We start from the raw sequence: 12,676 nt of genomic DNA, 5'->3' as shown, positions 1-12,676 counted from the left end.
ACGTTTACATACATGTACATATACACACAAATATATATATTGGGAACACTGATTGGGTGTGGCATATATGATATTCAAATACACACATACGTGGAGTGTTAAACATGGCCAAATTCTTTGCAGCTCCCCCCATCAAGATGTGAATCTTAACTATATTTATGGTGATCATTTTGCAGTATAGACAAATATTGAATCCTTGCTATACACCTGAAACTAATATAATGTTGTATGCAATTATACCTCAAATAAAAAAATGTAGATTCTATTTCCCCATCCCTTGAATCTGGGTCATCCTTATGACATGCTGTAAGCAACCCCACATGACACTATGGGAACTCCTGAATGAGGCAGAAAGTTCTTTGCAATAATGCCTTTCTGGTTTCAATGTAGGGGAAAGAGGGACACATACAAATGCTTTTAATTTATGATGGGGTTATATTCTGATAAACCCATGCTAAGTTGAAAATACTGTAAGTTGAAAATGCATTTACCACTACACTACAGAGCATTGTTGTTTAACCTTGTGATCACGAGGCTAAGTGGGATTTGTGGGTCCCTGCTGCTGCCCAGCATTATAAGAGAGTATCATACCACATATTGTAGCTCAAAAGGTCAAAATTCAAAACTTGAAGTATAGCTTCTACTGAATTCATATATCTTTTTACACCATCTTAAAGTAAAAAAATTAAGTCAAACCATTGTAAATCTACTTAAGTTTCTTCAAAGCTCTACCAATTGAACCACTGTTAACACTAAAACTTGGTCAAGTCCTGGATCAGGGCAAGAAACAAGTGTTGTAATGTTCCTCTGGCTTCACCACTTCTCTTGCTTCTTTTGACTATAGGAAATGCAGTTGTGAAATAAGAGTGTAAAACAGAGTTTGATGAGTTTTGTGACCACAATGATACAATAGTTATCACTGATAATTTAGTGGCCATATGGCAGAACCAATTCTAGTCCATTCTTTAAAAGTCACTGGCATATTTATGCCCTTACCTACTTGGCAAATCATCCTGACATGAAAAGCTACAAACAATAATTGAAACCTGGCCACAGTGGGCTCAGTGGTTGAGCATTGACCTATGAATCAGGAGGCCATGGTTCAATTCCCAGTTATGGCAAATGCCCGGGGTGCGGGTTCGATCCCCAGTGTAGGGCGTGCAGGAGGCAACTGATCAATGATTCTTTCTCATCATTGATGTTTCTAGTTCTCTCTCCCTCTCCCTTCCTCTCTGAAATCAATAAAAATATATTTAAAAAAATAATTGAATATTTTTAGCTATATTTAACTAGTTTGAATAGTTTTTAAAAATTGAGCTACTAGCATTTAATATTTTGATACTAAAAGGGTTTAAGAGTTCACATTATCTTTATTTTCCCCCATTATATTTATTATACAAACTAGAGGCCCAGTGCACAAATTCGTGCATGGGTGATCAGGGCCAGCTGGCCAGGGGGAGGTACTGTGGGAGGTTGGCCAGCTGCAGGAGTGCACTGACCATCAGGGAGCAACTCCTGTGTTGAGCGCCTGCCCCCTGGTGGTCAGCGTGCGTCATAGCTACTCGTCGTTCAGTTGTTCCGCCTTAACGGTCGCTTAGGCATTTATATATATAGATTGTACTTCTCATTTGATAAACTGAACTGTTTTATAAACAATCATAACCTTCAAGGCCACTCTTTTCAAAACCCGTGTGAGTTCCCAAACACCTGGTATTCCTAACAACGCATTTTTAAACAGAGACCCTAATGTTTTTATATATAAGTGTAGGAGGGAACTAAGTTTCATTTAATAGACACAATAGAATTTTTACTATTTCCTACCAGAGTGAGCTATCACTAATTTCTAGCTTCATTTTCTTAGATTATTTGTGCTATTATATACTTTGGTGTTTTCCTTATAAAACATGCCCAGGCTTGAATTACTCTTTATAACAAATGGAATTTAAAGACCAAAAAATAAAAATAAATGGATTTTACATTTGGGAACAATGAACACTAGGTCAGTGTGCAGACGAAAGGAGAAAACTTAAGTGCTCTTTCTAATAAGCACAAGATGCTAAAGATGACTGGAAGTAAATAGGATTCAGAGGAAATAGATCATTAACTTCAAAAAACTTTAGGATTCCTAAAATTACCAGGATCATCATGGGAAGTGGGGTTAATTATTTCTAAAGAATAGAAAATATTTTATAATCTACTGTTTGTAATATTTTATATCAAATCATTCTAAATTTTAGTACTGTTTGTGTATTGTAGCTTAGAAATGGCTATAAATGAAAATTATCAAAATTAACTAATTTTAAAAATTTTGTTTTTTTCCGTGAAAATAAGAATATCAAAACTAATTTTTCACTTGCTTATCATAAACTATTACATAAGCTTTAAATATCTACTGAATCTATTAAATTTCAAGTGGTAGCTTCATTTTAATGCAAGTTATTAGAGAACTGGTTTGATATTTAAAACATGGTTAGCCAAAACTGGTCACTATTAAGATTTAATAAATCTTTAGAAAACACACATCTAAGAATATTCTCTTGTCTCTAGAAACATGGTATTTCCCAAAGGATATTTCATTTGAAGAATAGTTAAGTGGAAAATACTTGACTAGGAGTCAGTAGACCAAATTCTTAGTAATGAGCTTCTTACCAACTTTGGACATTTTTTCCCTACAAGTACATATCAGTGAAGAATATAGGACTACTGGTAGAGTTTGGTGTCAATTAATTTTGAACTCAGTGTTCAGAGCCTTAATTTTCACCTAGCTAAAATAAAATCAATTTTCACTTTTATGTGGAGTTCAGATAAAACAGTGATGTGAAAAAGCTATACAAATTACCCAAAGAAATTGAAAATTTAAGCCCACACAAAAACCTGCACATGGATGTATATAGTAGCTTTATTGATAATTGCCAGGATTAGGAAGCAACCAAGATAACATTCAGGAGGTGAACAAACTGGTACATTCAGACAATGGAATATTATTCAGTGCTAAAAAGAAATGAACTATTAAGTTATGAAAAGACATGGCAGTACCTTAAATGCATATTACTGAGTGAAAGAAGCCTATCTTAAAAGGCTATACACTATATGGTTTCAACAATATGACATTCTGGAAAAGGTAAAAAGAGACAGTAAAAATATCAGTGGTTGCCAAAGGTCGGGGGTGGGGGGGGGGGAATGACTTGACAGAGCACAGAGGATTTTTAGGGCAGTGAAACTACTCTACATGATACTATAATAGTGGATACATGTCCAAACCCATAAAATGTGCAACACCGTAATGTCAACTATGGACTTTGGGTTATAGTGATATGTCAGTGTAGGTTCATCAATAATAAGAAATGTATCATTCTGGTAGATGTTGATAACTGGGGAGGTTGTTCGTGTGTGTGTGGCATATGGAAACTCAATTTTGCCATGAAACTTCTATAAAAAATAAACTGTTAATAAAAAGAAAAGCTATACAAATATGCAAAAAAATTATCTGAAGATAGACTCAAACACTTTTAGATGTTATATGTTATACTCTGAATAAGAGCTGGAGAGTTTTTGACAACTAGGTAGCTTCTGTGATAAATTTTCTGAGTTTAGATTAACTTACTGTTGTTTTATATTTCTGATAACACTAAAAACAACTTATAGTGGCAAGATATATTAACAGATATAATTATATATATCTCCTACCATTATATGAGGATTAATTTTCCTCAGATATTGGCTAAATAAGGCAAGTAAAGGGAATTTTGATGACCATGCGAAGAAAATGCCAATTCTAACTATAGATGAAATGTGAAAAATTTGAAAAAGTTTAAAAGTAAAAAAGATTGGTATACAGTGGTAGTTTATAGGAAATATTTTTGAAACATTTATGAGTTATTTTATAGAAGGAATACTAGATAAATATATAAGCCTAAAAAATTAATTTAAGCAAAGAAAAGTAAACAGTTAACATTAAGAATATGTTTAATAGGAATAGAATGAACAACATAAACTGATGAACAAAAATAGATCCAGAAATATAGAAGCATCAAACAGACTGTCAAACCTCAGAGGGAAGGTAGGGGAGGGTGGCAGGGGGTAAAAGATCAACCAAAGGACTTGTATGCATGCATGTAAGCATAACCAATAGACACACACAATAGGGGGTGAGGGCCTGTACTGGGGGATGGGAGCAGGCTGGGAGTGGCCAATGGGGGCAAAAAGGAGACATATGTAATACTTTCAACAATAAAGAATTTTTTTAAAAAAGAATATGCTTAATAATGAAGACAAGCTAAAGACTCAATGAATAAAAATCAAATTTTTATTGGGTAAGGAAATTTTATAAAATGGAAAATGACTGTCATAAATTTCCTTCCTATTGTATTTAAGACTACGATTCTCACTGAGTTTGCTAATAAATCATCTGAAGAAAATACCTTGAATGATTGATCCAAATGAAGATTCACAAGAAGTCTCTTTCGGTTATCATTCAGCATGCTATCTATTTTTTTCATATGAGGCAAAAGTAGCTCATCTAAAACAAGATAAAAGTTTATTATAACAGGATAAACTATCAACTCAAAAACTCATTAAAGTTTTTCAAATCATTAACATATCAAGACATTAATTTAATTGGCTTATATAAAGTAATGCTTTTGAAAATTAGGACATGAAGTTTTCTGAACAAAAGCTAACTTGAAAAATAGGTTTACAATAGTCAAGTGAGAAAAAAGCATGATCCTAGTATGAAAGGATTAAAAGTCCTAGGTTTTACCCTTCTCCGCCACCAGAATTGATTGATAGCAGTGATTTGACAAGAAGGCAAGCTGTCTGATTTCTCCAGACCTCATTTACCATCTGAACAATAATAGCATTATAATTATTGGAAATTTATTTAACACTAGAGGCCCTGCACCAGTGGGGTCCCTCAGCTAGGCTGCGGGATAGGGCCGAAACCGGCTCTCTGACTTCCCCCGAGGGGTCCCGGATTCAAGAGGGCACAGGCCAGGCTGATGGACCCACCGGTGCACGATCGTGGCTGGGGAGGGATGCAGGAGGTTGGCCAGCTGGGGAGGAACTGTGGGAAGGCTCCAGGGCATATCTGGCTCGTCTTGCTCAGTCCCAATCTGCTAGACCCCAGGAGCAAGCTAACCTACTGGTCAGAGCATCTGCCCCCTGATGGCCAGTGCATGTCATAGTGAGCGGTTGAGCGACCTTAGCATATCATTCGCATATTACCCTTGATTGGTTCAACAGCCAATTGACCAGCCACTTAGCATATTAGGCTTTTATTATATAGGATTATAAAATTTTCTAAAATACTGAGTATGATATTCTTAATTCACTGTAGTTTGGGGCAAAGAAAAAGTAGGGAAAGGCCCTGGCTTGGTTGGTTGGAGTGTCATCCTGTATACCAGAGGGTTGTGGGTTCAATCCCCAGTTAGAGCATGTGCAAGAGGCAACCCATCGATGTTTCTCTTTCTCTCTCTCTACCTTCACCACTCTCTCAATCAATAAAAAAAGCATGTCCTCAGGTGAGGATTAAAATAATTAGGTAACTTAAAAAAAAGTAGGGCAAGAAAAATGATCAAAATCCAGTTTTAAAAACACAAGAGTCAACATAGTTATTTTTAAAAAGGAGAGAGTAAAAGTATAACAAGGATTCCAACCTAAAACTTTCTGCTTCCTTCTTCACCCCTCTGAAATGTTAAGGACTTTTAAGAAAAGCACCTTCAGAATATACGTTTAATTACTTTTGGTGTTGTATTAAATATTTTAGGTTATTAGATGATTTCTTTTTCTTTCTTTGTTCTTTGCTTTCTTTTTCTCAATAATCCTCATCTGAAGACGTGTTTTTTTTGTTTTTGTTTTTAAATATATTTTATTGATTTTTTACAGAGAGGAAGGGAGAGGGATAGAGAGTTAGAAACATTGATCAGCTGCCTCCTGCACACCCCCTACTGGGGATGTGCCTGCAACCAAGATACATGCCCTTGATTGGAATCGAACCTAGGACCCATCAGTCTGCAGGCTGACGCTCTATCCACTGAGCCAAACCGGTTAGGGCTGAAGACATGTTTTTATTGATTTTTTTAGAGAGAGGAAGGGAAAGTGAGAAACCTCAATGTGAGAGAGAAACATCAATCAGTTGCCTCCTTTATGGCCCCAACTGGGGATTGAACCTGCAACCTTTAGGTGTACAGGATAATGCTCCAGCCAACTAAGCCACTAGGACAGAGCTAGATGATGATGTTTTATAACATGAATAATCTTTAATGACCTTTCTGAAAATGTATATATAATCCTCCGGATCTAGTTTCTAATTTCAGAGATGAATAAAACCACTCTTTATATATTAAAATACAAACACAAGCACAGTGACTAGTGAAAGAACACGTCCCCTAATTGAAGAAAAAGTCCTTAGTGAGGAACACTTTTTAAGGTCACACAATAACACACCTGATAGTTTTCTTTTATCTTTCTAGTAGTGATTAATTCTATTCAAATACTATGAGAAATTCATTAAACAAAGACAAGTTTTACATTATATCAATTTTTAAATATAACCATTAAAATCTTTCCCCCTCATATTATATGGAGAAAAATAAGCAATATTAAAAAATCATTTAAAATACAACTGTTGAGAAATAACCACTACTAAGAGATGTGTATTTTATGATGCAAGAAGCTTTGAGAGTGGAAAACATTTAATGGCAAAAATACCAACCCAGAAATTAAGTATTGTTTTTGTTGTTGTTAATTCTCACTTAAGGATACTTTTCCATTGATTTTTACTTTTTTTTTCTTAAATATATTTTATTGATTTTTTACAGTGAAGGGAGAGGGATGATAGAGAGTCAGAAACATCAATGAGAGAGAGACATCGATCAGCTGCCTCCTTTACACCTCCTACTGGGGATGTGCCCGCAACCAAGGTACATGCCCTTGACTGGAATCGAACCTGGGACTCTTCAGTCCGCAGGCCGACGCTCCATCCACTGAGCCAAACCGGCTAGGGCTCCATTGATTTTTAGAAAGTAGAAGCGGGGAAGCAAAGAGAGAGAAACATCTATGTGAGAGAGAGACATTGATTGGTTGCCTCCCTCGGGGATTGAGCCTGCAACCAAGGTACATGACCTTGACCGCAATGGAACCCAGGACCCTTCAGTCCATGGGCTGACAGTTTATCCACTGAGCCAAACCAGCTAGAGCAACTATTGGGTTTTGATCATGGTTCATCTACCACTAACTTGTTAACTTAGGAAATACATTTAATCTTTTTGAACCTTAGTCTACCAAATAAATATTTTTGACTAGACAATCTCTAACTCTAAAATGATGTACAGATTATATCAGATGGTCAAAAAAGCATGGACCAGAAATTAGAAGACCTTTGATCTTAATCCTTTGCTACTTGCAAGCTGTGGGCCCTTAATCAAGTCACTTAACCTCTGATCCTCACTGTCTTTATCCACCAAAATGGATGTCCAAGTTCTTCTGGGATTGAAATGGAATAGCCCGGCAAAATATGTGGAAATAATAAAACAATATGTATTATTAGGCATTACTGTTGAAATATCTGATTATCTTTTGATCTTATACCTGTTCAATTCATTTTGATATAAGGGTAATGAAAATTAGCTCATTAATCCTTTCATTCCTTCTTAAAAAAAAAACAAGTATTGATTTGAGAGAGAGGAAGGGAGAAGGAGAGAGAGATAGAAACATGAATGATGAGAGAGAATCATTATTGACTGCCTCTGCACACCCCACACTGGAGATCAAGCCCACAACCTGGGCATGTGCCCTGACCAGGAATCAAACCATGACCTCCTGGTTTATGGGTTGATGCTCAACCACTGAGTCATACCAGCAGGGCTCATTCCTTCTTTTAGTTGTCCCTGGTAAAAACTAAAGTAGCTGAAGGCTAAATATTAGTGAGCAACATTAGCTATGTGAATTATAAGTTTATTTCATATATCAATTTTATCCCTATTTTATTATAATAAAAAATTACTAAAGTATAAAGAAATATTAATGAATGTAACCCAATGCATATAGTTTTACTACTAATAGATTAGAAAATAATTACTGTGATGTATCTTTTACTGGACACAAATATGAAGTTTCAATTTTTATATCATTATCTGATTCATCTTTCCAATTACTGTATCTGGATCTTTCATGATATACATGAAATATTATGAGGATGATAAAGATTCCACAGTTGAAAGAAACTATTGGTTAGTTACATAATTTTACCATGAATAGAAATCAATAAAAGTGCATCCAATATAAAGTTGTTCAAATATTCAGAAAAGTCATGAAAAGATATTACCATTTTACAGAATAAATATATATCATGGATTTGGTTTTTTAATTAATTATTATTATTTTAAAATTTATTTTTATTGTTGAAAGTATTACATATGTCCTCCCCCTTTCTTTCTCATTGACCTCCTCCCACCCTGCACCTGCCCCTCCCAGGCCTACACCACACTATTGTCTGTGTCCATGGGCTATGCATATCATTGATTTGTTAATGGACAAAGTATAGGTATATGTTATAAAAACCATACATTAAACACATAACTAAAACACAAGAATAAAATAGATCTATAAAGTACTACCAAAAAAGTACTACTTAACAGACTGTACCATTGCTCTTCTCTAAGGCTTGCATTGTGTCAGGGTCCAAAGCAATGCTAACAAGCAATTCCATGTAACTCTTAAAGGTTTCCTTCATTGCTCTTGTGTTCAAAAAACGAGTGACAAAGGGAGCTGGAGGATCAAATTCTGGGAGGGAGAAAAGATGAAATATTAAATATTCTTTCCTGACAACTTTAAAAAACAGGTTTCTCTATAATAAGACTGTATAAGCAGATGAAAGGATGTAGATAAAATTTCTCAAATTAAAATGGTTCTCCCACTCTGCCTTTAAAAACACCAGGGTGAGAGAATTTGAAAGCTTGTTTATACCTCAATCACTGGAGAGCTTTTAAAGCGAAACAACCGCCTGCCTCCCGCCCCGCACCCCTGCCCCCATTGCTAGATTTATTAAAACATGATCTTTGACAAGGGATGGAAGTTGCAATGAAGCTTAATTATACTTTATAAAAGGTTCCTAGGTGACTCTGAAGCCCAACACCAGTCCAGCCTCATCAGATCCTATTTCTCCTCCCTGGGCCCTATCACAGACAGGAGAAGTACATATAAAACGCTTCTGCTATGAAGTGTGATGGTTATCTCCAGGAAGATCATCCATATAACTGTTTGAGTCATAAAGTAAACTAGACACCTTTTCCCAATGGGACACCATTATTAAAAAAATAATATTGTATTGATTTTTAGAGAGAGGGGAAGGAGAGAGAAACATCAATGTGAAAGTGCAACATTGATCGGCTGTCTCCTGCATGCCTCCTACTGGGGACAGAGCCCATAATCCTGACATATGCTCCCATCAGGAGTAGAACCAGCAACCTCCTGGTGCATGGGATAACACCCAACCAACCGAGCCACAGCAGCCAAAGCTGGGACACCATTTTTATCTAAAAGAATGACCGACAGACACTGCATGCCTATTCAGACTTAAGTATGCCGCAGACATTTTCTTAAAAATCAATGCAGTGGCCATAGCTGGTTTGGCTCAGTAGATAGAGCATCAGCCTGTGGACTCGATTCTGGTCAAGGGCACGTTACCTTGGTTGCAGGCTCCCAGTCTTTGTGGGACAGGAGGCAACCAATTGATGCGTCTCTCTCACATCAGTCTTTCTCTCTGTCTCTCCCTCTCCCTTCCACTCTCTCTAAAAATCAGTGGAAAAACATCCTAGAGTGAGGATTAAAAAAAAATTTAATGAAGTGAATCTATCACTTCAAGGAAAACAACTAATGATATTTGTTGCCAATAATAAAAATTGAGGTTTCAAGTGAAAATTAGAATTCTGGAAAAATTATATCTACCATTGTCCCAATACTTAAAGACTTCATCAATGAGAATAGAGGTGGCATTAATAAATGTTATTTTTGATACTATAAAAATATGACATAAATGTAAGAGGTAAAACCATAAAACTTTTAAGAAAATATAGGAATAAATATTTATGACTTGGGACTTGGTAATGGATTCTAAATATAACACTGAAAGCAGAAGCAATTAAAGAAAAATTTGGCTTCATTAGAATTTCAAACTTTTGTGCATTAAAGGACATTATTTAAAAAGTGAAATGTTGCCCTAGCCCAGTGATGGCGAACCTATGACACGCGTGTCAGAGGTGATATGCGAACTCATTTTTTTGGTTGATTTTTCTTTGTTAAATGGCATTTAAATATATAAGATAAATATCAAAAATATAAGTTTTTGTTTTACTATGGTAAATATCAAAAAAAAATTTCTATGTGACATGGCACCAGACTTAAGTTAGGGTTTTTCAAAATGCTGACACACCGAGCTCAAAAGGTTCGCCATCACTGCCCTAGCCAGTTTGGCTCAGTGGATAGTGTGTTGGCCTGTGGACCCAAGGGTCCTAGGTTCAATTCTGGTCAAGGGCACATGCCTGGGTTTCAGGCTGGATCCAATGTGCAGGAGGCAGCCAATCAATGATTCTCTCTCATCACTGATGTTTCTATCTCTCTCTTACTCTCCCTTCCTCTCTGAAATCAGTAATAATAAAAAAAAAAGTGGAAGAAAAAGTGAAATGTCAACCTACAAATTGGAAGAAAATGTTTTTAAATTATATATCTGATAAGTGTTAAATATTCAGACTGCATAAAAAACACCCACAATTCAAGAACAAAAGGAAAAATGACCCAATTTAAAAATGTTCAAAGGATTTGAATAGACATTTCTGCATAGATAAGCAAATGGCAAGTACATGAAAAGATGCTGAACACCATTAGAGGTTAGGAAAAGTCAAAACCACAGTGAGACACCACTATAAATAACAAGTGTTGGTACGGATGTGAAGAAATTGGAACCCCCATGCATTGCTGGTAGGAATGTAAAATGGGCAACCATAGTGAAAAACAGCTTGGCAATTTCTCAAAAAACTAGACATACAATTGTCACATGACTCAGCAATTTCACTTCTAGGTATATACCCCAAAGAATGGAAAACAAGGACAGATATTTGTATGCCAATGTTCATTGCAGAGGGGAAACAATCCAAGTGTCTATCAAGAGATTAAAAATTAAACAAAATGAATGTATATACAGGTGTATAAACTTACAATGGGATAGTATTGGACCATAAAAAGGAATGAAGTTCTAATTCATGCTATAATATGGATGAACCTTGAAAACATTATGCTAAATGAAATAAGCCAGGTACACTTATACAAGATATTTAGAATAGGCAAATTCATGAAGACAGAAAGTAGATTAGAGATTACCAGCAGCTAGGGAAGGGGAGTTAATGTGCTTATAGTTACAAAGCTTCTGTTTGGGGTGATGAAAGTTTTGGAAATAGTTGTGATAGTTGCATAATAATGTGAATATAATGAATGCTACTGATTTGTATACTTAAAAATGGTTAAGCCCTAGCCGACTTGGCTCAGTGGATAGAGAGTCAGCCTGCAGACTGAAGGGTCCCAGGTTCGATTCCGGCCAAGGGCACATGCCTGGGTTGCGGGCTCGATCCCCAGTAGGGGGCGTGCAGGAAGCAGCCGAATGATTCTCTCTCATCATTGATGTTTCCATCTATCTCTCCTTCTCCCTTCCTCTCTGAAATCAATAAAGAAATATATTTTTTTAAAAAATAATAAAAATAAAAATGGTTAAAATGGCAAATTTTGTTCTATTTTACCACAACTTTTTAAAATATGATGAAAATGAAATAGAATATGTACATCAGTGAGCAAACAAGTATCTTCATATGACCAATGAAAGTTATAAAATCATTCATGGATCAAAGATATATTCAAAAGGTAAGATGAACCAATAGATCTTAATGTAACAGGAATGAAAAGTTGAAGAAACTACTACTTCTCAAGCTTGTCAAATAAAAAATTTCCTTGAGTAACAAAAATATCCATAATTATCTGAAAAGGTAATTAAAATACTCCTCCCTGTCCCAACTACATATCTATGTAAGGCTGAGTTTTCTTCATATACTTTAACCAAAATAATCTATATTATAAAAGGCCTGTGGCCGTAAGGCCCAAAGACTGAACTCACCAGGAGGTGTATTGATGGGTCCCGCGGTGGCTGCGGCAGGCAGGACTTGTGGGTCACCAGGAGGTGCATGGAGCACCTCTTGGTCCCCCCCAACCCCCGCCCCCGAAAGCCGCTCACGGAGGCGGGGCCTGCGGCTGGGGGCCCACGGCTTTCGGCAGCTAGTATATAATAACTGAATGTAGAAGCAAATATGAAAATGCTACTCTTCTAAATACTGTTAACTTAGGAAAATACAGTTGTTACAAAACTTAAGATCTAATTGGTTTATTTTAAAGAAATATTTTTAAAATTTGTTTTAACTGATACTTAGTAAATATAAATAATAGAAAACCTAAGTATTTTGGAATCCTCACTCTATCCTCACTTAAAGATTATTAAGAAGTTTTTTGTGTTTTTTTAAAAATATATTTTGCTGTAACCGGTTTGGCTCAGTGGATAGAGCGTCGGCCTGCGGACTGAAGGGTCCCGGGTTCGATTCCGGTCAAGGGCATGTACCTTGGTTTCGGGCACATCTCCAGT

General features: G+C 36.1%; 1 protein-coding gene across 5 annotated transcripts in view; it reads right to left on the bottom strand.

Moving 5' to 3' along the window:
* The window catches only part of QSER1 (glutamine and serine rich 1), a 47,470-nt gene that overhangs the window by 2,646 nt on the left and 32,148 nt on the right, over nucleotides 1-12,676 (bottom strand). For 3 of the 5 annotated variants that reach the window (XM_014538149.1, XM_014538151.1, XM_014538148.1), the window contains 2 exons: nucleotides 8,644-8,781; nucleotides 4,422-4,519 (listed from right to left, as the gene is read on the bottom strand). In XM_014538149.1, the coding sequence (XP_014393635.1) occupies nucleotides 4,422-4,519; nucleotides 8,644-8,781 (236 nt within the window). Of the gene's footprint in view, nucleotides 1-4,421; nucleotides 4,520-8,643; nucleotides 8,782-12,676 lie in introns of those variants that run through there. The other 2 variants (XM_014538150.1, XM_014538152.1) reach the window with 2 other exon arrangements.

The sequence above is a fragment of the Myotis brandtii genome, unplaced genomic scaffold (genome assembly GCF_000412655.1).
Source record: "Myotis brandtii unplaced genomic scaffold, ASM41265v1 scaffold187, whole genome shotgun sequence".
Lineage (NCBI taxonomy): Eukaryota > Metazoa > Chordata > Mammalia > Chiroptera > Vespertilionidae > Myotis > Myotis brandtii.
The sequence above is the reverse complement of the archived record's forward strand: the minus strand, read 5'-3'. Positions and strand labels throughout refer to the sequence as shown.